The sequence below is a fragment of the Pongo pygmaeus genome, chromosome 12 (assembly GCF_028885625.2).
Source record: "Pongo pygmaeus isolate AG05252 chromosome 12, NHGRI_mPonPyg2-v2.0_pri, whole genome shotgun sequence".
Classification (NCBI taxonomy): Eukaryota; Metazoa; Chordata; class Mammalia; order Primates; family Hominidae; genus Pongo; species Pongo pygmaeus.
This window is the reverse complement of record NC_072385.2, coordinates 105,960,854-105,987,259: the sequence shown is the minus strand read 5'-3', so window position 1 is coordinate 105,987,259 and position 26,406 is coordinate 105,960,854. Positions and strand designations below refer to the sequence as shown.

The following is a 26,406-nucleotide window of genomic DNA, read 5'->3' as shown; positions in this document are numbered from 1 at the left end:
ATGGGTTTACATAGAAGCAAGTTATACCAAACTAGTCTTATGGTTTTTTAATGGTAGATCAGCTGACATAGCAAATCATTTCAGCAGAAAATTTAACAATTTCCCTCTGATGTCTTTCTAGATGTTTCATATGTTATTATACCGAAAAATAGTTAAGTAGATTAGCAGTAAATGGAATAATCATTGGAAAATCTCAGATGAAATACTCTAGGGTTGTATTTTTGACTGTTTTATTCAACATTTTTCTGAGTGATATAACATACTTGTTCAACTTGTGGAGGACTCAAGTTTAAAGAGACAGCTACTGTGACATATGACAAAATTTCATTCTATCCCAGTAGGTTAGTATGTTGATTTGGAAGCAGCAGGATGTAATAAGAGTAAAGTCCATTGCTATGGTTTGAATATGGTTTGCCATATTGAGGCTTTGTCTTCAATGTAATGCTGTTGAGAGGTGGTACCTTTAAGAGGTGATTAGATCATGAAGATAGATGGATTAGTGTATGTCTCTCGATACTGGATTAGTTCTCATGAGAATGGATTAGTTCCCAAGAGAGTGGGTTGTTATAAAATGAACCTCTCATGTGTTGCCCTTTTCCCTTCTCATGTACCTGCGTTCCCTTCCATTTCTCTGCCATGTTTCGATGCAGCATGAGGCCCTCACTAGAAGCTACCACACTTGACCGCTCAAACTTGAACTTCCCAGCCTGTGGAACTGTGCACTAAATAAATCTTTTTCTTTATATAAATTGCCCAGTCTCAGGTATTCTGTGATAGTAACACAAAACAGATGAAGACATCCATTATTTAGGTTTCAAAAATTAGTTGTATAAGTAGAGGAAAGCAGTTACATGAAAAAATTATCTGTGATATATAGTATGAACCAATAATGTGGTGCAATTACTGCAAAAGCTAACCCAGTCTTGTGCTGGATTAACAAAACTTTGAGGCTACAGTATGGAATGAGGTTGTTGTGCTGTGCCTGTAATATGGTAGGCCATACATGAGTGTTGTATTGACTTTTGGGTAGCACAGTGTAGGAACAATATTAGGGTGTGTTCGACAGAAATCATGACACATTACACACTGCTTGAAGAAGCTAAGAGTGCTGATTTTTAAAGATAGAAAGGGCTGGAAATGGAGGCTTAGATAGGTTTTAGGTTTTATAAATTGTCCAAGATGATTTTATTAGTTCTTAGCAGATCCTGTTCTCTGTTCTCAGTTCTGGATTCTTTCTACTCATCACATTCTGTTCTTCTAGAAAATAAAACCAATGCTACCAAGTAGAAGTTATTAGGAAACAGATTTTGACTCCGCAGAGAGTTTTTAATAATTGGTGTTGTCCTCTAATATAAGGAACTGCTTTGGGAAATAATGAGGTTTTTGTTACAGGAGAAATTGAAATAGACATAGTATAACTGCCTTATTGGAGATGGGGTATGTTTTAAGGGATAATTGTGAGTTCAACTATGTCAGAAACTGAGCTGAATAACATATGGAGGGCAATTAACCATATCCCCCTCTATGTCTGTTGTCCTGGTTAATTATTAAAATGCCCTTTTTTCCCACTCTGGGTGTCCCATTTTTGGTGATAAAATTTCTGGCTGCCTTCATTATAGGGTTTTTTCCAACTCTGTAAGTATGCTGAATGAAAATTATTTCAACGTAAATTATATTGGTTTACCATATGAAATCAAATCTTGGTGGCAATATGTGGAGTCTTGGAGAAAATCACTTAAAAATATTTTTGAAATGGAAAATTTCAAACACTTAGAAATGTAAAGAGAATGGTATAATGAACTCTTATGTACCTATCACACAGTTTCACAGCTATCAACTCATAGCCAATTCTATTTCATATGTCCTCCATCAGCTTTTTCCCAAATAATTTTGAAGCAAATTCCGAGCGTCATATCATATCCTCCATAAGTATTCAGTATGTGTCTTTATAAGCTATGGACTGTCTTTGTAAACAACTTTAATATCATTGACACACTTTAAAAAAACAATGCTAATTCTTAAATCTTTTATTACTAGTCATTATTCAATGTTTTTGGTTGCTATATATATACACACACGTATACATATGTACATACATATACAAACATACATATGTAAAATGTGTGTGTGCTTTACAGTTGTGTGGATACTGATTGTGTGCACATTGCAATAGGTTGATATGTCATTTAGGTCTCTTATTTGCAGTTATCTTGTTCCCTTATTCCTCCTTTTTTTCTTTGTCTTTTTTTCTTTTCCTCCTCCTTGTTTTCTTCATATTCTTCTTCACTTGGTTCTCATTTCTTTGCCTTCTCTTCATTATTTTTTTCTCTCTTCTTTTTCTTCTTTGTTTTATATTTATTTGTAAAGAAGCTGGGCCATTTGTTCTCTAGTTTTCCACAGTTTGATTTTGATGATTTCATTTCTGTGGTGTCATTTGATGTGGTAGTTTGATGTAGAGGCTTACTCAGGTTCAGGTTTTGTTTTGTTTTGCTTTTGGTTTCTGGCAAGACTATGTCACAGGTAACATATTCTTTCATTAGAGGCATATAATATGGCAGCCTTCAATGGTCTTTGCTTAGATCCGTTAATTTGTTAAGTGTTTCAAAATGGTGATATTCTGTCATTTCTTCTTCATTTATTAGTTGGAATGCTTGTGTAAAGAGTTTTTCCTGATCAACTATTTGGTAATCTTGAGTACAGTTTCCTTTAGGAAGGATAGGATAAATTCTTTCTTTTTCTTTATTTTCCAGTTTTCAAAATAATGCGTAGATCTTTCACATCTTCTGAAGACAACTTGATTTGTTAATATATCATTAACTCCTGGGTTTAAAATAATGTGGTGTGTTTTAATTCATTACGGTTATTGTTACTGATGCTTAAATTCATTCGTCTTTGACCAGGAGTCTCTGCATGATGGCTCTTCAAGTCTTGTTGATATGACCCCCAAAGCCTTTGATAGTTTCTTGCTTTCTGGCATGACCAGATGTTTCACGCTCATCTTGTACTTTTTAAACTCTGGGCCCCAGGCCAGTCTTTTCAGTCTTTGTCCCCTCACCCCTCATCTGCTATAACTCTTGTAAGAAATTGCTGTACTCTGTGAAAATGTCTGGCTGGCCATAGTGAGTTGCCAAACCAGACTCTCCCAGGGTTCAAGCTATGCTTTTTGTTTGATTAATTTGGTACATCAAGCAGCTTTAATAGCTTGAACCATTCTCCTCTATATTAAGTAGCTTCGTTTGTTTGTTTTGTTCCTTTATTTGCCTTTTGGGCACAGACCTGCTGCCTTCCTCAATAGTTGTAGGATAGAAATAGAAATACCAAAGACTTGTCTTATGGCATTGATCTTTAGTGGCCCAGGCTAAGTGCTATCTTCTTGTGGGGTTGTCATTTAACAGGCAGAACTGTCAGAGATATGATTTTATAAAATCACATGGGGTCATGAATAGATATCAAAAATTTCATTTCTCCAGGAGAAACATATATTTCTTCATTGAATAGCCAAGCTTCCTGCCTTTGTTTGGTTCCTGAAACAGAAGACCCTGAGACAAAAATTTGAGTACATATACTTCAATGGGAGATGATATGGTTTGGCTGTGTCCCCATCCCAGATCTCATCTTGAATTCCCACGTGTTGTGGGAAGGACTTGTGGGAGGTAATTGAATCATGGGGGTAGGTCTTTGCCATGCTGTTCTCGTGATAGTGAATAAGTCTCATGAGATCTGATGGTTCTATAAGGGGGAATTTCCCTGCACAAGCTCTCTCTTTTCCTGCTGCTATCCATTGTAAGATGTGACTTGCTCCCCCTTGCCTTCTGCCATGATTGTGTGAGGCTTCCCCAGCCACGTGTCGCTGTGAGTTCTCCTTCAAACCTCTTTCCTATGTAAATTGCCTGGTCTCAGGTATGTCTTTATCGGCAGCCTGAAAATGGACTAATACAGTAAATTGGTACCAGTAGAGTCGGGTGCTGCTGAAAAGATACTTGAAAATGTGGAAGTGACTTTGGAACTGGGTAACAGGCAGAGATTGGAACAGTTTGGAGTGCTCAGAAGACAGGAAAATGTGGGACACTTTGGAACTTCCTAGAGACTTGTTGAATGGCTTTGACCAAAATACTCATAATGATATGGACAATAAAAGCCATGCTGAGGTGGTTTCAGATGGAGATGAGGAACTCATTGGGAACTGGAGCAAAGGTGACTGTTGTTATGTTTTAGCAAAGAGATTGGTGGCATTTTGCCCCTGCCCTTGAGATTAGTGGAACTTTGAACTTGAGAGAGATGATTTAGGTTTCCAGTGGAAGAAATTTCTAAGCAGCAAAGCATTCAAAAGGTGACTTGGGAGCTTTTGAAAGCATTCAGTTTTATAAGGGAAGCAGAGCATAAAAGTGTGGAAAATTTGCAGCCTGACAATGTGATAGAAAAAAATCCCAAATTCTGAAGAGGAAATTCAAGCTGGCTGCAGAAATTTACATAAGTAATGAGGAGCCGAATGTTAATCCTCAAGACAGTAGGGAAAATGTCTCCAGGGCAGGTCAGAGGTCTTTACAGCAGCCCCTCCCATTACAGGCCCAGAGGCGTAGGGGTAAAATGTGGTCTCATGGGCTGGGCCCAGGGTCCCTGTGCTTTGTGCAGCCTAGGGACTTGATGCCCTGTGCCCCAGCTGCTTCAGCTGTGGCTGAAAGGGAACAACACAGAGCTTGGGCCATGGCTTCAGAGGGTGCAAGCCCCAAGCCTTGGCAGCTTCCATGTGGTGTTGAGGCTGCGAGTGCACAGAAGTCAAGAATTGGGGTTTGGGAATCTCTGCCTAGATTTCAGAAGTTGTATGGCAATGCCTGGATGCCCAGGCAGAAGTTTCCTGCAGGAGTGGGGCCCTCATGGAGAACCTCTGCTAGGGCAGTGCAGAAGGGAAATGTGGGGTTGGAGCCCCCACACGGAGTTCCTACTGGGGCACTGCCTAGTGGAGCTGTGAGAAGAGGGCTACCATCCTCCAGACCCCAGAATGATAGATCCACTGACAGCTTGCACCATGTGCCTAGAAAAGCCACAGACATTCAACACCAGCCCGTGAAGGCAGCTGGGAGGACAGCTGTATCCTGCAAAGCCACAGGGGTGGAGCTGGCCAAGACCATGGGAATCCACCTCTTGCATCAGCATGACCTGGATGTATTTACCCAATGCCTGTACCCTCATTTTATCTAGGAAGTAACTAAGTTGCTTTTGATTTTACAGGCTCATAGGTAGAAGGGACTTGCCTTGTCTCACATGAGACTTTGGATGCCAAAATGAGTTAAACCTTTGGGGAACTGTTGGGAAGGCATGACTGGTTTTGAAATGTGAGGACATGAGATTTGGGAGGGGTGGAATGATATGGCTTGTCTGTGTTCCCACCCAAATCTTATCTTGAATTCCCACATGTTGTGGGAGGGACACAGTGGGAGGTAATTGAATTGTGGGGGTAGGTCTTTCCCATGCTGTTCTCGTGATAGTGAATAAGTCTCATGAGATCTGATGGTTCTATAAGGGGGAGTTTCCCTGCACAAGCTCTCTCTTTGCCTGCTGCCATCCATGTAAGATGTGACTTGCTTCTCCTTGCCTTCTGCCATGATTGTGAGGCTTCCCCAGCCACATGAAACTGTGAGTTCTCCTTTAAACCTCTTTGCTTTGTATATTGCCCAATCTTGGGTATGTCTTTATCAGCAGCATGAAAATGGACTAATATAGGAGGTGATCTCTGGAAGCACAGTGAGGGGGTGGGAAAGAGAGGGAGAGGGAGAAAAGCAGAGAAAGAGAGGGAGAAAAGCCAAAATAGGGTGCATTGAAGAGTAGGTTATTGCTGTTGTTAAGTGGGGTTAAATTTCACTCACAACCTCCCAGCTATGTGAAACTCACTCAGTATTGTGCCAGGGAAGGGCAAGGAAGTTGTTTACACATCCACCCTCATCCTTCATTCTTAGTGTCATTCACTTCCAAGTAGTCCAGCCTTTTTATATACTGGCCAAGCTACCTTCTAGGCCAGAGAATGCCCTTATGCAGACAGATGCGGTTACTGGAGCTGGATGGCCACGATTTCTGGCAGTGGTTTTTTCTCAAACTGAGGTTGGGGCTCAGGGGAGGAGAGGAGGTTATTTTGCTCTCCAAGGAGCATTTGGTAAATTCTGTGGACATTTTTGGTAGTGACAAAAAAAAAAGTCACTGGCTAGGGGAAAAAGTGCTACTGGCTGGCATCTAGTGGGTAGAGACCAGGGATGCTGCTAAATATACCGCAGTTGATATGGTTGCCCCCTACAGCAAAGAGTTATCCATCCCCAAATGTCAATAGTCCCATGGCTTAGAAACTCTTGTTTTATAGGAATTCAGAGCTGCAGGTGACCTCTGGGTGGGAGGACGAAGGGAGTATAGTGGGTCACCATGGCATCTGCTACACTTCTCAGGTACACCCTGAGTTTCTTGCTACTCTGCTTTTGCTCATGATGTTCCCTTTGTATTCTCATTTCCAAATCCTTTTTATTCTTTAATTTTTTTGGTATATAGTCTATATGCTATGTTTTTTCACTTTTTATAAAGGAATATATTAATGTATTTTTAACTTTTTTAGAGTTTTATTGTCTAATTCCCAGTCCAAGTGCCACTTCTTCAATGAAGTCATCTGTTAGATCCTTACTAATTCCTGTATTTTCAGAATTTGCATGGTGTGTTATTTGTTCATTTCTTGTGATGCTAATACATTTTTACTTTGTGTTATATTTTTCCTTAAAATTGTTATTTTAAAGAATAACATCTGCCTTTTAAAAATTGGAACAAATTGTACTATGAGCATCTGTAAACCCTTTATTTAATCTATCAGTTGTTAACATTTTGTCATGTTTTAAAAGTCTCTCTCTACTCACATGTATATGTGTATGCTGATATAGATATATAGTTTACAGTATCTATCTCTAAATCTTTGAGTCATTTTAAATTAAGTTGAAAATATTTTCATACTTCACCCCTAAGTACTTCACTACGTGTCTCCCAAGAAAAGAACATTTTTCTCCTATAGAATCTCAATGCCGCTATCATACTCAAGAAATGTAACATGGTTACAGTAGCATCTTATGTGTGGTCCATATTTATATACCCAGTTGTCCATTAATATCCTTTTAGCTTTTTTCCCCCAGATCTGTGATCCAGTGAAAGATCATTCATTATATTTACTGCTCACACTTAAAAAATGTTTTAAATTTTTTTCTTTAATCTAGAACAATTCTCTTAACCTTTTTCTTTTTCTTTTTTTTTTGGTTATTCATGACATTAATGATTAATGATTTTGAAGAGTCTGGGGCTGTTGTTTTGTAACATATCCCACAATTTGGTTTATCTGATTTTCTTTTCGTGGCTGTATTCAGTTTAAACATATTTGTCAAGCTTTTAAAATAAGTGATGTTATGTACTTCTCAGTGCAGTTACCACAAGGCCCATGATTTGTTTCTTCCATTGTTGCTGCTGCTTGACCACTTGGTTAAATTAAGTTGGTGTCTACCAGTTTTTCTCTTTATAAAGATACCTTTTCTCAGTTATGATGAATTAGTGATCTGTGAGGTGACACTTTGGGACTGTATCCTGTTCCGAAAAACATTTTGGCCAGTGTTTTTAGTATCTTGAATCAATACTACAAGCTTTATTGGGGCAGAATCTCCTAACTCTTTTTCTGTCAGTGACAGTACTTAACATAATGTATATGTTTAATATTTGTTGAGGGATTGAATGAATTAATAAATGAAAATTTTATCTTTAGAGAATGAGAAAACATCTTGATTTATCCTGCCAGTTTAACCAAAATCTTTATAGTCACATGCTCTTTTTCTTAAGCTTGTTCAAGTATAGAAGAATTAATTACTGTTTTTTTTTTCTATTGCTTCACATCTCAGGGTTTTTCATCGTTTCCTCCAAATGGCAATGTCTCTTTTTCTTATCAGTAAATACAAAGCTACTTATTCTGTATGTTTAAACCAACTTTACAACATCCATCTCGCTACGATATTTCGTTAAAAGAAAAATAAATGTAAATACATAGTGTTCTAGGAGCTACACCTAAATCAAGGGTGTGTGAGCGTGTATATGGGTATGTAAAAATCAAGCTTACTTGCTAAATTTTCCCATTTTTTTTTCAACGTTTTACTATTTGATGACAAGGATCATTACTGATTTGTTTTAAAATTATATTTAATTCTGAACTACTTTTTAAAACTACAACAATCATAGAAAAGTTGAAAAAGCTTACTTTCTTTTTTATAGTGTCACTTGCATTGTAGTTATTAAAAAAGAGTTGATAACAAATTGCAGTAATGAAACAGTTTGTGAATATGCATTAGAAGATTACTAAGACTAAAATTTTCTGTGGTAGAATATTTATTGCTCAATAAAGTAATGCTAATTTATAGCATTTGGCTTAAAATATTGTTATTTTATGCACAGAAATAAGTATACAAAAATACAAGGTTAAAAGTTCATTTAAAACATATTACATCTGAAGATGGACAGTACCCCTTTCTGAATTAGTCTAATTTTCTAAGAATCAACAACATGTATATTCTCTCTGATATACATAAGAATCATGTAGCTTAATTTCCTGAAAATTGTCTTATTATAAACCACTGAAAGAACTAGGCATATTTAACGTGGAGAAGAGAAGATTAAAAGAAGACCTGACAGTCATCTGCAGATGGTTTGGGGACTATCATGTAGAATAATGCTTAGGGTAGAACTAGTGTTAGTGGGTAAAAGTGATTTGTAGCTATATTTTCTGTTTCAATATAAGAAAGAACTTTTTTCAACGGGTAATAACTGCCAAGGAACAGAATGTGGTATCTAATGAGGCAGGGAGGACATTTTACATGGAGATAGTCATGGAAAATTAAGTGACCTTTCTTACCTTCCCTTCATTCCCTTTGTTTCCTTCTTTCCTAATCAGTGTTTCCTGTAGATCTGTTCTGTCCAATATAGTTGCTGCTAGCCACATGTGGTGATGGAGTCTTTGAAATGTGGCTAGTCTGAATTGAGATGTGCTGTTAAGTGTGAAATACACATCAGATGCTAAAGTGTTATATTTAAAAATATAAAATATCTCACTGATAACTTTTATATTGATGACATGTTGAAATGGTATTATTTTGTATATCTTGGCTAAATAAAATATAAAGGTTACATAACTTTAATTTATGAATTATTATTTTAATTATTAGCTTTTTTTTTTTTTGATGGAGTCTTGTGCTGTCGCCAGGCTGGAGTGCAGTGGCTCGATCTTGACTCACTGTAACCTCCACCTCCCAGGTTCAAGTGATTCTCCTGTCTCAGCCTTCCGAGTAGCTGGGACTACAGGTGCACGCCCCCACGCCTGGATGATTTTTGTATTTTTTAGTAGAGATGGGATTTCATCATGTTGGCCAGGCTGGTTTTGAACTCCTGACCTCAGATGATCCGCCTGCCTCGGCCTCCCAAAGTGCTAGGATTACAGTCATGAGCCACCGCGCCTGGTCGTAATTACTAGCTTTAATTACCAGTTCTTGGTAAAAATTAGTAAACACTGCACCCTATCTCTCTCATTGGTTATAATTTAAAACTATAGTACCTAAAGAATACATATAGGAACTGCTTGAGAACTCTGAAAAGTAATTATCAGACATACTAAGAAGAAATAAAAACTCAAAGATTAACCCATATGGAGGTCATTTTCTTGTGTTTTAAAAAATTTGTTTATCTTTTCTTTCCATATCTCCTGGTTTGGATCCTAGGACATCCTGGACCGTGACACTACACACTGGGCAAGGACAGAAAATTCTCCAATGAAAACCCTCTCCCAGGTCAAAGACATAGAAAGGGGGACCCTTCAGGATGTAATCTTTTTTTTTTTTTCCCCACCAACTCTTCTGTCCCTAAGGCAGGCAAGCTCTAGTGATGAAACAGGACTCTTGCAGTAGCCTCTTAGACTCTTTTCTTTTGGGGTTTCTTCTCCAGATTGACACAGTAATGGAAGGTACATAAAAACATGGGGAGGGAAAAACTCCCAGTTTCAATCCAGAGTACCAGGAAAAGGTGCCCCGGGAGGCAGAGTACGGGGGAAATCACAGAGAAGAGGGGCTGGAGAAAAGGATCCTTTAATCTGTGTATGAAGTCTCAGGCTTATCCTTGAGCTTCACACATGGAACCAGACAGACTCAATGTAGCAAAGTCTTTGAGAACTGAGCTACAGCATAGAACAGTGCCCAGACTAGCCTCTGGGTGGTGTGTACTTTGGGAAAACCAGAGTAGCATTTAAAGGCTTTGAAAACTGTTCTGATGAATCAAGTCCACAGAAGATTGTTTAGTGCTTTCACTCTGAACCTAACTTTATGCCAATTCATTTGGCAATTAAGTGAAATGAACACATTCCTTGAAAGAAATAAACTATCAAAATTCACTCAGAAAGAAATAGATTATCTGATTAATCCTATATCTGTTAAAGAAATTGAATTTATAGTTAAAAAAAAATCTTTCACAAATGAAATGCCAGACCCGGATTATCTCGAGTGAATTCTACCAAACATTTAAGACAAAAAATCACCAGTTTTATGCAGTATCATCCAGAAATTGAAAAGGATACAACAGTTTCTATCTTATTTTATGAGGCTGTCATTTTTCTGATATCAAAATCAGTCAAAGAAAGTAGAAGAAAACAAACAAACAAACAAACTATAGGCCAGTATCCCTCATTTGAACAAAGAAGTAAAACTTTTGAAAAAAATTAGCAAATTGTATTTAGCAACATATATAAAATGTATACATATATATGTATACAACACACGTTCTCTATATATGTATGCAAGTAAAATAATGTATCATAATCAAGCAGGTTTTATTCTGGGAATGAAAGCCAAGTTCAACATTTGAAAATCAGTCTATGCAAGTCTCCATATTAACAGACTAATACAAGATAAACCACGTATGATCATATCAATGGATGCAGAAAAAACTAAAATTTAAAATCTGTTCGTGATAAAAACTCTTAGCTGAATAGGAATAAAAGGGAATTTCCTCAGCCTCAAACTTATAAAGGACATCTACACAGAACCTACACCTTAATATCATACATGGTGAAAGACTGAATGCTTTTCTTCTAAGACTGAGAATGAAGCAAAGATGTTCACTTTCCCAAATCCTATATAACATAGTACTGGAAGTTGCAGGAAGTCAAGAAAAAGAAATAAAAGGCATATGGATTGGAAAGGAAGAGATAAATCCACCTAATTTGCGTATAATATGATTGTCTATGTAGAAAATCCCAAGGCATATTCAAAAAATCCTAGAACTTATGAGTTTTTTAAGGTTACGGGATGTAAGATCAGCATAGGAAAATCAATCATATTTCTTTATACTAGCAATGAACAATCAGAAACAGAAAGTTAAAAAATAGTACCAATTATAATACCTTCCTGCCAAAAAAATGCTTAGTTATAAATCTAATAAAGTATGTTCAGTATCTATATGTAGATAAAGGAATTGAAGAAGAACTCAATAAATGCAGAGATATATAATATATTCATGGATGGGAAGACTCAACATAGTTAAGATGTTTTCCCTAAATAGTTTTAATTAGTTTCCTAAGTCAACTTTCCCTAAATTAATGTACAGTATTTAGTGTAATCCCCATCAAAATCCCAGCAGGATTGGGTAGATATTGACAAGATGATTTTAAAATTTACATGGGAAGGCAAAGAATTAAAATAGCCAAAACAATTTTGAAAAAGAACAGTAAAAATGGAGGAGTCAGACTACTCAGTTTGAAGGCTTACTATCAAGGCAGTGTGATATTGGCAAAAGAAGAGCCATAGATCAACAGAACAAATTAGAGAGTCCAATAATAGATCCACATAAATATGGTCAATGATTTTCCACAAAAATGCAAAGGCACTTCAATGGCAAAAGGATTTTTCTCAGCAAGTAGACATCTACATGCAATAAAAAGGACCTTGACTTATACTTCAAACCACGTTCAAAAATTGGTGAATCACATTCTTAAACGGAAAATTTCAAACCATAAAAATCCAAGAAGTAACCATAGAAGGAAGGCTTTGTGACTTGGGCTGGGCATTGAGTTAGATACAACATTAGAAACATAATCCATAAAAGAAAAAAGTTGATAAATTGGATTTCACTGAAGCTTAAGACTTTTGCTCTGCTGAAGAGACTGTTAGGAGAAGAGGACAAGAAGCAGTAAGAGAAAATATTTGCAAATCATGTATCTAACAGAGAACAAATTTCAAGAATATGTAGCTTTCAAAAGCCAACATTAAGAAAACCAACAACAATAAAAAAATGGGGAACAGATTTGAACAGATACTCCACCAAAGAATATATACAGATAGCAAATAAACACATGAAAAGATGCTCAACTTTATTAGTCATTAGGAAAATGCAGATTAAAATCATTATGAGATGCCATGATGTACCTGTTAGAATGACTAAAATCAATGACAATAATAACAAAATTGACAATATTAAATATTGGCACGAATGTGTAGAAACTGGAACTCTCATGCATTGTTGGTTTGAATGCTAAATGTAATAGTCACTCAGGAAAAAAGGTTGGCAGTTTGTTTTATGGTTAAAGATAGACTTCATCATATGACCTAGCAATCCAGTCTTAAACATTTATCTAGAAATGATAAATGTACATTCACGCAAAACATGTACATATATGTTTGTAGCAGCATCATTCATAATCATCACAAACTGGAAATCACCTACATGTCTTTCATTGGGTAGACGGATATACAAACTATGGTACATCTGTACAATGGAATATACTAGTAGGCTATAAAAAGGAGCAAGCTATTGAACATGCAGCAATTTGAGTCTCAAATGCCTTATGCTAAGTGAAAGAAGAAGCTGTTCTCAAAAGGTTACATACTACATGATTCCATTTGTATGGCATTCTGCAAAATGCAAAACTGAAGGGGCCAAGAGCAGGTCAGAGGTTTCCAGGAATAAGGAATGGTCGGAACATTTAAATACACAGGGATAGCATGAAGACGTATTGGAGAGTGATAGAATTGTTCTGTATCCTAATTTTGGTGGTGTTTACACAGATCTCTGCATGTTATACAACTCTTATAGCTATACAGAAAAAGATGAATTTTACTGTGTATAAAGTTAAAAAATAGTTTATCATTTTTATGTCACCTTTTTTCTTTTTACTGTTTGAATGTGGCTACTGGTAAATTTAAAATTACGTATGTGGCTTGCATTATTATTTCTATTACATAGCACTGCTTCAGATATTAGAAGTGCAAAGAAGGATTAGGTGTGGTCTGAAGTCTAGGAGAGGGATATGGCAGAAGGAAGTCTTCTAAGAAGAGGAGGAAAATTTAAATGACCTAAGTTTAGCCTCTACCCCCTACTTCCATCCTTTGTTCTACAGATTTTTTTTTGAGAGCCTAATTCATGTAAATATGCCAACTCTCAGATGTAATAATTCCTTAGAGTCTTTTTCCTTGATATTGGAAATTAAACTCTACCACTCAAGATGAAAAGAATGCTGTGCAATGGAATAATTAGTGGCATCCTTGCATTTGTAGGCACAACAGCCTACATTGCTGAGGCAGTTGACAGGTTCCTTGACAAACTTGTGATGAATGTTTAAGTTCATATTATTATTGGTTAGACATTATTGTTTAAATTATTGTACCCAAGGTTGTTTATTGTTTATAAATTGCCATAAAGGGAGGTTTCCAGGAGGATGCCTAGCCAGTATGTTTATAATTTGAAGTTAGGAGTGCCAACCCAAAATTGGAGTAGAATCTAAGAATATCATGATGGACTTTAAATAGGTAAATCTAGCGATATTGAAATATAATACAGATAAATTTAAAGTTTCAAAATGGATTCTAAAATTTAGTTGTCCCAGTTTAGAAGAGAGATATGTAGCTTACCAGTGGTAAATACATAAAAATGTTAGGGCTTTTAGTTAATGAGAAGCATAATAGGAGTCACTACTGATGAGGCTGCCAAAAAAGCTATTTTAACTTGCAATGCCATTTTTCAATAGAAGTTTAATACATAAATTAAGGCATGGATTTTCTTATTTGTTTCTATGCTCTTTATAACACACCTAGAATCTTATCTTGAGATCTGAGTGTTATCCTCTAAGAGAGCTATAGACAAACTGGTACATATTCAGAGAGGAGAGAGCCAAATGATAAGGAAATTGAAACAAGTCAGATGAGGAATAGTGAAGGAGACTGGGATAGTAAGCCTGTCTAAGAGGTGACTCCTAGTGGGGTTGAAAGATACGTCACGAGAACTGCCTTCAAATAATTGAAGGGCTGTGATATTACAGAGAAATTAAACTTGTCCCATAAAGTTCTCAGAACCAGCAAATGGAATTTTCAGAGAGATATTAAATTTCAGTGTAAGGACACACTAAGGGTTAGAGCTAACTCTTGGAAATGAGTCACCTCTCCAAAGTCTTTCGTAAAGCTCTGAAATGGTTTGGATGTGTGTCACCTCCAAATATCATGTTGAAATATGACCTCCAGTGTTGGAGGTGGGCCTAGTGGGAAGTGTTTGGGTCATGGGGGTGGATCCCTCATGAATGGTGTGGTGCTGTCCTTGTGATATTGAATGAGTTCTTGCTCTGACTTCATGTGAGAGCTGGTTGTTTAAAAGAGTGTGGCACCTCCTCTTGCTCTCACTGCCACTCTCACCATGTGATGTGCCTGCTCTCCCTTCACCTCCTGCCATGATTGTAAGCTTGCTGAGGTCTTTGCCAGAAGCAGATGCTGGCACCATGCTTCCTGTACAGCCTGCAGAACTGTGAGCCGATTAAACCTCTTTTTATAAGTTATCCAGTCCTCAGTTATTTCTTTATAGTGATGCAGAAATGGACGGACACAAACTCTATTGTTTGAACTTACTTTTATTGAGACTATCTCCTTCAAACTGGCATTTCCACAAAGTTCTTGTCTGACTCTCACTTCCATACTTGGAGTTTCAGTAAGTAATCATTTAATGCAGCAACTGATAAGAATAATCTATCATTGGCAGAAAACCAGTCATTTACCTTTCTTTTTCTTTTTTTCTTTTTCAACTTTCATTTTAGGTTCTAGGGGTACATGTGCAGGTTTGTTATGTGGGTAAGTTGCATATCACTGGCGTTTGGTGTACAAAAGATGTAGTCACCTAGATAGTGAGCAAAGTACCCGATTGGTAGGTTTTTGACCATCACCCTCCTTTCACCCTCCGCCCTCAAGTAGGCCCCAGTGTCTATTATTCTCCTCTTTGTGTCCATGTATACTCCAACGTTTAGCTTCCACTTACAAGTGAGAACATGTGGTATTTGGTTTTCTGTTCCTGGTTAGTTTGGTAGAATAATAGCCTCCAGCTACATCCATATTGCTGCAAAGGACATGATCTCATTCTTTTTTATGGCTGTGTAGTATTCCATGGTGTATATGTACCACATTTTCTTTTTTTCTCTTTTTTTTTTGAGATGGAGTCTTGCTTGTTGCCCAGGCTGGAGTGCAGTGGCACAATCTCAACTCACTGCAACCTCCACCCCCTGGATTCGAGCAATTCTCCTGCCTCGGCCTCCCAAGTAGCTGAGACTACAGGCATGTGCCACCATGCCCAGCCAATTTAGGTATTTTTTGTTTAGTAGAGACGTGGTTTTGCCATGTTAACCAGGCTGGTCTCGAACTCCTCACCTCAGGTGATCCACCTGCCTCAGCCTCCCAAAGTGCTGAGATTACAGGTGTGAGCCACTGTGCCTGGCCTATGTACATTTTCTTTATCAGATTCACTCTTGATGGGCATCTAGGATGATTCCAAGTGTTTGCTATTGTGAATAGTGCTGCGATGAACATATGAGTATATGTGTTTTTTTCATAGAATGATTTATATTCTTTTGGGTATATACACAGTAATGGGATTGCAGGGTTGAATGGTAGCTCTATTTTAAGTTCTTTGAGAAATCTCCAAACTGCTTTCCACAGTGGCTGAGCTAGTTTATGTTCCCACCAACAGTGTGTAAGCATTTCCTTTTCTGTGCAGCCTCACCAGCATTTGTTATTTTTTGACTTTTTAATAATAGCCGTTCTGACTGATGTGAGATGGTATCTCATTGTGGTTTTGATATGTATTTCTCTAATGATTAGTGATTGTATTAGTTGTATTAGTATTGAATTGTTTCTTAGAAACTATGTTTTCCTGGCAGTTATTGAAACTGATAGACAAAATGGTATGATAATATTTCACTGGTGAAGAATAAGGCAAGGAGCCTGTGGACAGGCTGTGTTCCTTCTGTAATTAGGGAGTAGGACATATGGTCCACTCTGCATATCTGGTAAGTGGGCCTTCCTGAGATGGTGCTGATACCTTCTAAAAATTGTCGGCTGCTAAGGCACAAGCATGTAAATAAAATCTACTTTGTATTTAACATTTCTGTGATTTCATGTATGTGTCATATTATGAAGCACTGTTGATGTGCATTTTGAAAGGAAGGAACTTCTGCCCCCATTGCTCCCACTATTATAGCCTGGCAAGTTTCAGGGAGTAATGAAAAATAAGACTTGAAACTATTATTTTGTTGTTAGGTGGTTGTAACACTTCTTCCTTTTTTTTAAACCTCGCCTTATAGCACCTCTGATCCTGCTTTTATTTCTTTGTTCTCCTGCATACTCTTCCATTTTATGAAAAGTTGGAGTAAGCAGTGTCCAGGTAATCTGTACTCTGTGTTCATATCATCTGCTCCAGGGTGAAATAAAGGAAATGTGATGTTATTGCTCTTCTATATGATTTGTGTTGGTCTTTTCTCTACTGTCTCTGCCTTGAGGTCAGGTACTATGTTTTCTACTTCCTGTATAACTCCCCAGGTGTCCAGTATGCACATCTGTGCGTTGTGGGTTTTTAATAAATGTTCTTGACTGATTTACTGACTTCTCCATAGCAAGAGAACAATGCCACAGTTTATTTCAAAGAGGCTGTACAGTATTGAGGCAAAGTGTTTCAGAGTTCTCTGAGGTTGAAGGTAGGAGCCTGAGAAATTCTGGAACATAACTATGTGAGATTCTGAAAGCTATTTTAAGTTACTTCTTTGTTTTGAAAAATATTTATATAATGTTTTCATTACATATAATGTAGTAAACTTCCTCTCCTTTTAGTACATATCTCTTCCTTAAAAAAAAAAACAACTTTATTGTATATTCAAATACTGGTTGGTTGCCTTAAAATTTATTGAAAAATCAGCTATACAAGTAATAAGATCTAGTGTTTGGTAGCACAATAGGGTGAGTATAGTTAATAATAATTTATTGTGTATTTCAAAATAAAGAGTGGAATTGGAATTTTCTTAACACAAAGAAATGATAAGTGCTTGGGGTGATGGATATCTCAGTTTCCTTAATTTGATTTTTATACATTATGTGCTTGTATCAAAATATCACATGTACCCCATAAATAAGTACAGCATTATATATCTATAATAGTTAAAAATTTAAAAAGTCTGTCTTTAACATTATCCAGTCGTGTCCATTAAAAAGACACATTTTGTAAAGTTCCTTAAAAATAAAGATCTTTGCAAGTATTTATCTTAAAAAGCATTCGTTACTTTTATAAAGGGCTCATTGCAGAGTTCTTTTAAATGCAGAAACTCTTCACATTGCATTTTTAATACGATTTTATTTATAAAAAGTAACTGTGCCACAACTATTCAGTAAACACTTTGTAATTTATTTAAGATCAGGTTTCTTTAAAGTGGGACAATTTTTTGCATGAGATTAAAAATAAAAACAGCTTTATTGAGATATGATTACATACCGTGCAGTTTACCCTCTAAAGTGTACAATTCAGTGGCTTTTTACAAATATAGTCACAAAGTTGTACAACCATCAACACTAATTTCAGAAAATATTTATCATCACAAAAAGAAAGCTTGTACCAGTTCCAGTCGCTTCCCATTCTCCCGTTCCCCATTGTCTGGCAACCATTAATCTACTTTCTGTCTCTATGAATTTTCATATTCTAGACATATCATATAAATAGATTCATACAATAATAATACAATAAGTAGCCTTTTGTGTCTGGCTCTTTTCACTTAGCTTAATGTTTTCAAGGTTTATCCACATTGGACCATTATATCAGTACTTTCTTTCAAATTTGAATAATATTCCATTACATGTATAATGCCACAATTTATTCATTCATCAGTTGACGGACATTAGTTGTTTCCACTTTTTGGCTATTGTGCATAATGCTGGTACAAACAATGTGCAAGTTTTGTGTGGACATGTCTTCACTTCTGTTGGGTATATGTACACCTACGAGTGGATTTGTAGGGTCAGATGGTAGCTCTATGTTTAACCTCTTGAGGAACTGCCAGACTGTTTTCAAAACTGACTGCACCATTTTGCATTCACACCAGCAGTGTATAAGTGTTCCAGTTTCTTCATATTCTCATAAACACTTATTATTATATGTCTTTTTGATTATAGCCATCCAAGTGGGTAATTAAGAGCTATCTTACTGTGATTTTGATTGCACTTCCCTGTTGGCTAATGATCTTGAACATCTTTCTATGTACTTACTTGACATTTGTGTATCTTCTTGGAGAAATATCTGTTCAGACCCTTTGCCCATTTTAAAATTGGGGTGTTTGCCTTTCTATTGAATTGTGAGATTTCTTTGTTCTGGGTAGAAGTCCTTTATTAGCTATGTGATTTGCAAAATTATCTCCCTGTGGATTGTCTTCACTTTCTAGATAGTCTCATTTGAAGGCCAAAATTTTTAATTTTGATGAAGTTTAATTTATCTGTTTTTGTTGTTGTTGCTTGATCTTGGTTTCATGTCTGAGAAAGCATTGCCCAGCCCAAAGTTATAAAGATTTATTCTTATGTTTCCTTGAAGAATCTTGTAGTTTTTTGCTGTTACACTTAGGTCTTTGATTCATTTTGAGTTAATTTTTGCATGATATGAGGTAGGGGCCCAACTTCATTCTTTTGCCTGTGGCTTTCCAGTTGTCCCATCACCATTTGTTGAAAAGATGCTTAAAAATCCCATTTAATTGGGATAAAATATACTTAACAAAATTTACCATATTAACCATTTTTTAAGTGTACACTTCAGTAGTGTACTTTTATGAAACACACTACTTCAGGTGTTTCGTATAAGTGGAGTCATTATAGTATTTGTCTTTTTGTGACTATTTTACTTGATGTCGTCAATATTCATTCATGTAGTAGCATGTTTTAAAATTTTTCTCCTTTTAAGGCTGAATAATATTTCATTATGTGTACACACACACACACACACACACACACACACACACACACACACATATATATATATATATGTCACATTGGTTTATCCATTCATCTGTTTGTGGACAATTGGGTTGCTTCTACTCTTTGGCTATTGTGAATCATGTTGCTGTGAACAGATGTGTGCAAATATCTCTGATAATCTGCTTTGAGTTACTTAGGATATATTCCCAGAAGTAGATTTCTGGATCATATGTTAATTTTTAATTTTTTTGTGTGGAATCACCACTGTGTTTTCTATAGTGGCTGTACCATTTTACATTCCCACCAGCACTTCCAAAGGGTTCCAATTTCTTCATGTTCTCACCCACCCTTGTTATTTTTTTGTTTGAGAGTAGCTCTTCTAATGAGTGTGAGATGATGAAAATACTTTTTTGCCCCATTGAATTGTCTTGGCACCCTTGTCAAAAATCAGTTGGCCATAAATTTGAAGGTTTATTTATGGACTCTGAATTCTATTCCACTGATCTGTATTCCTATCCATATTCCAGCACCACATTGTCTTCATTACTGTAGCTTTGTAACAACTTTTATAATTGAGAAGGCCTGCAAATTATTTTTAAATATTTCTTTGGCTATTTGCATCCCTTGCATTTTCATATAATTTTTAGGATTGGCTTGTCAATTTCTGCAAAGAGTCCAGCTAGGGCTTTGGTAGGGATTGCATGGGATCTACAGATCAACTTGGGTTGTGTTGCCATTTTAACAATAGTAAGTCTTCTAGTTGACAAACGTGAGATGTCTTTCCATTTATTTAGGCCTTCTTTAATTTCTTCCAACAATGTTGTGTAGTTGTTAGTGTACATTTCTTATACTTCTTTTGTTAAGTTTATTCCTTAGTATTTTGTTCTTTTTGATCTCATTGTAAATGGAATTTAAAAAAATTATTTTTGGATCGTTAATTACTGCTGTACAGAAATGCGGTTGATTTTTGTACATTTATCTTGTATCTTGCAACCTTGCTGAAGCTGTTTATTAGTTCTCATTGTTTGTGTGGATTCATTGGGATTTTTTACATGCAAGATTTATGTCATCTGTGGGTAGAGATAGTTTTGCTTTTTTCCAGCGTAGATACATTTTGTATCTTTTTTTTTTTTTTTTTTGCCAAATTGTTCTTGCTAGAGCCTCCAGTATAATGTTGAATAGAATCAACCAGAATGGATATTCCTTTAAGTAGATTTTTTCAATGTTTACCAGTTTGGAAATATTTATTACTAGCAGTGTTCCTTTGTGAACTTGAAAATGCAGCCATTCTTCTATAGTAGCAAAGGGATAAAATTTCTTTTATGGAATTTCGCATGTTATTTGTTTTTAGAATGTCAAGGGACAATAGATCCTAGATTGGTATTTTTCAAAACTTTGATATCTTTGCTCTGTTAACTTTTTAATTTTTTTTCCTAAAGTAACTAAAGTAAGCCAACTATAGGACTTTTAAAAACACATCTCTAAAATATGTTCCGTCCTAAAGAATATGCTTGCTGCGTATATTTGAAAGAATGAGTAATCAGGACATTCATATTATCTCTACTTGTGCTTTTTAGCCAAGGCTTGAGTTAATGCCTTATAGTTAGCCCTTTTGAATTTTATAATTTATCACAGATACAGTTGATCATCTGAGATGATGATAGTGGGTAGGGTGAGAGGTGGTGGTTGTACTACTTTTGATAATTTAATTTTATACCTGTCCTCTGAAGGATACATTTTCTTGTTTAAATTTCTTCCCTACAGAAAGCTCCAGGAGTGACTTTGCTATGCCTTCTTCTTCTTTTTTTAAATAAAAATGTATTTTATTTTTAGTTTTTTTGTGTATGTTGCATTTCTCACATTTTATTTTATTTTTATTTTTTATTCCAGTAGGTTTTTGGGGAACAGGTGGTGTTTAGTTACATGAATAAGTTCTTTAGCAGTGATTTCTGAGATTTAGGTGCACCCATTACCGGAGCAGTGTAGACTGTACTCAGTGTGTAGTCTTTTATCCCTCACCTCCTCCCACCTTTTCCCTCGAGTCCCCAAATTCCATTATGTCATTCTTATGCCTTTGCATCTTCAAAGCTTAGCTCCCACTTATGTGTGAGAACATACAATGTTTGGTTTTCCATTCCTGAGTTACTTCACTTAGAATAATGGTCTCCGATTCCATCCAGGTTGCTGCAAATGCCATTATTTTGTTTCTTTTTATGGCTGAGTAGTATTCCATGATGTGTGTGTATGTGTGTGTGTGTGTGTGTGTAACTACAATTTCTTTATCCACTTGTTGACTGATGGGCATTTGGGCTGGTTCCATAGTTTTGCAATTGTGAATTGCGCTGCTATAAACATGCGTGTGCAAGTATCTTTTTTGTATAATGACTCCTTTTCCTCCAGGTAGATACCCAGTGGTGGGATTGTGGATCAAATGGTATTTCTACTTTTAGTTCTTTAAGGAATCTCCACACTGTTTTCCATAGTGGTTGTACGAGTTTACATTCCCACCAGCAGTGTAAAAGTGTCCCCTTTCACCACATCCCCGCCAACATCTATCATTAATATTTTTTTGATTATGGCCATTCTTGCATGAGTAAGGTGGTAATCGTATTGTGGTTTTGATTTGCATTTTCCTGATAATGAGTGATGTTGAACATTTTTTCATGTTTGTTGCTATGCCTTATTCTTCACTGAAGATTTTTTTCAGCACTTAGACATTCAGTTCAGAGAATAGAATTTCTTTAATTTGTTGAATGTTTATTGAATATATTCTATTTGTGCTGTACTCTGCCCTGTCAGAAACATTAAATAAGTATAAAAACATGTCTGTTCTCTGGATGCTTACAATTTAATTAGGAAGATCAATTATATGTACTCACCTTGTACCGCTGTGTATATGTGGCTCTGGGTCTATGTCTTATATCCCTCACTAAACATGAGCTCCTTGAGAATAAATATCTTTGTATTGACACAGCGTGTCACAGTATCTCACAGGTAGCTTGTGTTTATTATGATTTTTTAAAATTAATAGAGCAATAAAACAATATATGACTACTTAGAACTAAATACTCAGGTGAATGGCGTAACTAGTCAGGATTTTAATTTCAGAAGTAACAATGATCTGTGTATTCTGGATTTATTAGGGTAGGCTTCATACAAGAGACAATTTAGTGGGCTCATAAAGGATGGTAAGAACTGAGCAAGGAGAGAGATATAGTATTTGGTGTCATAGTATTTGGAGGGCATTGAGCAGATCCCTATTGACTGGAAGAAAAGACAGGCTTGTAGATAAAGAGAAGGGTGGATATCAGTTTGAAAAGTTTGCTTTTACTCCATTTGATCTTAGAGACTCATTTAAGTTTCTTGAGTTAGGAAGTTTTCGGACAAAATAGCACATTAAGAATATTTACTTGGTGATAATATGTATTATGAACTGGAGGGCAGCTAGTATTACGAGACCATTTTAAAAGGTATGATAATGATTGAGTTTCTTTAGTCTGTCAGCTTTTAATAGCAGGGTTTTTTTGTTTGTTTGTTTGTTTGCTCTTTAATGCCTATCATAGTGCTTATGGCAAAGTTCAAATATTTATTCGGTGGATGAGTGAATGTATGCACTAGGTAATCTGGGCCTGGAAGGGGCTGTTAACAGTAGGAAAAATTCATATGAGTGACATTTTGGAGGAAAAATTGAGATGACTTGTTTTCTAAGAGTATACAGGGTGTACGAAAGGTTGAAGATGACACTGAAGTTTTAGCATGGAATCAGGGAACGAGAGGAGTGAGAAAAGGGAGAGTCATCATCATGTTTTAGTCTTGCTGAGTTTGATATTGAAATGCCTAGTACATAGATATTTAAGGACTCAAATGAGAACTGAAGTTTAAATGTTTACATATGGATAAAATTTTATAGATACTGTTTGAGCAGTAAAAATGATTGGATTGATAAAACTGCTATGTATGTATGTGTACAGAGGTGGTATACATGTACACAAGTATACATATTTTTATACATTACAACTCAATATGTGTGTTAGATTGTCGATAAACTAATCTACTTGTTAGTATTAGCATAATGATAAGAGCTGATTCTTGGGATGAGCAGAGGAAAAAGAGGGAGCTACAGAAGGATACAGAAAAGAAACGGGTAGAAGAACTTGCAATGTAAATTTGCTAATGAGACTTTGTAAATTTGTCTTATGTTTCAAAACAACAGTAATACTTCCATTATCACATGTTGAGAACTTACTATATGCTGGACACTGCTAGGCATGCCATCTCTTTTTATCGTCACAATAAATCTGTGACATTAGTACTATTATATCTACCTCTTACTGATGAAGAAACTGAAGTCTAAAGAAGTTAAAACTTGCTCAAGGTCACTTGAGCTAATAAATAATGAGACCTTGTGGATATAAATCTAAGTTTTTGTGAACTATAAGCCAGATGTTCTTTCCATTATACGAAAGGTATATATGTTTAATTTCTGCAAGGCAAGGACTGTGTCTATACAGAATCAGTCTTCATAAAGGCTTACTAATTAATTAGCAGGCAGTGATTGGACAGTAATGTTTCCTGTAAAAATAATCAGCACATATTTTGGATGTGGCTGCTTCTACTTTTCTCCTTGGGTATTTACATTCATAGTGTACTTGGAGATAAAGCTTTTTTGATTGCTTGTTGTGGATGTTAAATTAAAAAAGGATAGCAGGCCTGGGATAGTGGCTCACACCTATAATCCCAGCACTTTGGGAGGCTGAGGTGGGTTGATCACTCGAGCTCAGGAGTTCGAGACCAGCCTGCACAACATGGCGAAACCCCATCTCTAATAAAAATACAAAAATTAGCTGGGCATGGTGGCATGTTCCTGTAGTCTCAGCTCCTCGAGGGGCTGAGATGGGAGAATTGCTTGAGCCTGGGAGGTTGAGGCTGCAGTGAGTCAAGAAGACACCATTGCACTCCAGTCTGGATGACAAAGTGAGATCCTGTCTCAAAAAAAAAAAAAAAAAAATCAGTTTATTTGAAGAATTAATCATCTGGAAAGTGCTTTTCAAATGTTTTTCTTAAACTAATGTAAATTTCTTTTAGAAGTTTTTCTGATACAGTCTTCAGAATATTCATACTTAGAAAGGAAATAAAAAGGACCTGTCATTTTCTTTTATTTCAGGGGATATCATTTTCAATGCCCAATACCCAGAACTGCCTCCTGATTTTATCTTTGGAGAAGATGCTGAATTCCTGCCAGACCCCTCAGCTTTGCAGGTGAGTACTGCAGACTTGCTTGAATGATCTTTCTTTGGTGAAAGGAAAACAAAATTGGCTTTCAGCAGTTGCTTAACAGATAGATTTGTCACACATCTGCATTTTTTTCCCCACCCCTCTTTTCTCTGTCCTGTGAAACTGATGGAACTCTTTATGTGCCATAGTAGTTAAATAAGAGGTTTTTTTCATTGCTGTTTAGTTTCAGGGTATTTTGAATTAATGAAAGTCTCTAGCATATTGGTTGAAATATTTTTACTTCAGTTTAAAGAGACATGTTGAAAACATTTTCTTTGTTTTAATGTAATATTTCATGCCTGCAATCAATTTTCTAGTGTTTACTAGCACTTCATTACAGGGCTCGTTAGGAGAGTGTTTTTTGGCTCTTCAAGAAGCCGTTTTTATATAGTAGTGAAAGTGGCAAATTTGGACTTGCATCCGCATTATCTCAGTATCTCAGTATTGTTATCAGAAGGGTAAAGACCAGATTAAGTGTTCTTTATCAAGCAACACCAGAAACTTTGTAGTTGAAATAAAATGTTTCTGGAATTAAAGCAGAAATATTCACCATTAGGGAAAGGGTGGTGGTACTTGTTGGAGCACATATGCTTTAGTAAGCATACGTACTTACTAAAAAAGTTGTGTGTTTTGCATGGTGGATGGGGAAAAACATGTGCCATTTTGTTTAAATGGTTCTGACCAGACAAAATGTCTCTTTTTATTTCTTCTCAAATTTGAGTTTGGTATGATACCTATACTAGAAGAGGTTTTATTGTTGTTCAAAACTATACTCTTAGTTTTGTTTCCTGGAAATTTTTTGTCTTGTTCAAGTTTTATAATTGAAAGTTTTGATGACTTACTTTGAACTGTTGCCCCGCTTCCACCCTTTAAAGGTATTAAACAGGAAGTAGTAACCCAAACCTAAAGTATTGACTTAAACATTAGAACATAGCTGTAAAAATATTGTTGGCAAAAGTAAGGTGGATTTGTGGTGAAGTTTCTAATAATTGAACATAAGCTGTAATTTTTTTAGTTAAAAAAATCTGAGTTCAATATGGCCCCTTTAGATGCTGTGTGTTACGTATTCACCCTGTATTAAAGCTCAGAGTCTCAAACCTGGAAAAAAAAGTGACACAGAGATTTCACCACAGACTTCTTCTGTATTAAATCTGCCCAGAGGAGGGTAGCATATGCCGGATGCCAAAGATGTATTCCAGCCTAAGTGCCTCAGGAATTTTAAAGAAGGTGGTCAGAAAAACTTTGTAGTTGAGGTGAGACTTGTACTCATTCTTGAAGAATGGAACAAAAGTGGAGGGTATGACAAAGAGTATTTCAGGTGGGGGAATGACATAAGCACATTGGGGGAATGACATAAGCACATTGGAAGAAGCTGGGATTTGTCTAATGTATTTCAGAAGGCACTGACAGGTTTGCTGAAATGTAAGTCAATGTAAGGAAGGGATCGACAAGGTTAGAAAGGTAAATTGGGAGAAGACTGTGGAGCACATTGAATGCTGGGCTAGGAGCCATTGAAGGAAATGATGAAGGGAGAATCATCTAATAGCAGTGTGGTCAATATAATGGAATAAGGAGAGATCGAAGACCAGAATTGAGGATGGTTGTAAAAATTCAGTGGAGGGAGAAGGGGCTTTGAGCTAGGATGATGCAAGAAGAAGCAGTATAATGGAAAGAATAAAAAAGTCATGTTTACAACTTCTTTTTTTTGAAATTGCATTTAAAATTCATAGCACATATCTTTAATATTTGGCAAGTATTGTGTAAGTGTAGAATTTAAACGCTAGAAAGGATCTTAAGATTCATTTTATTCTACTCTTCCATTTTAATATTGAGGAAATTG

The 26,406-nt window shown here is 36.2% G+C and overlaps 1 protein-coding gene across 6 annotated transcripts in view; it reads left to right on the top strand.

The window, feature by feature from the left end:
* Positions 1–26,406, top strand: part of BABAM2 (BRISC and BRCA1 A complex member 2) — a 544,147-nt gene that overhangs the window by 164,725 nt on the left and 353,016 nt on the right. For all 6 annotated transcript variants that reach the window (XM_063649424.1, XM_063649425.1, XM_054474868.2 and 3 more), the window contains one exon: positions 24,457–24,551. In XM_063649424.1, coding sequence (XP_063505494.1) covers positions 24,457–24,551 — 95 coding nt within the window. The remainder of the gene's footprint in view (positions 1–24,456; positions 24,552–26,406) is intronic.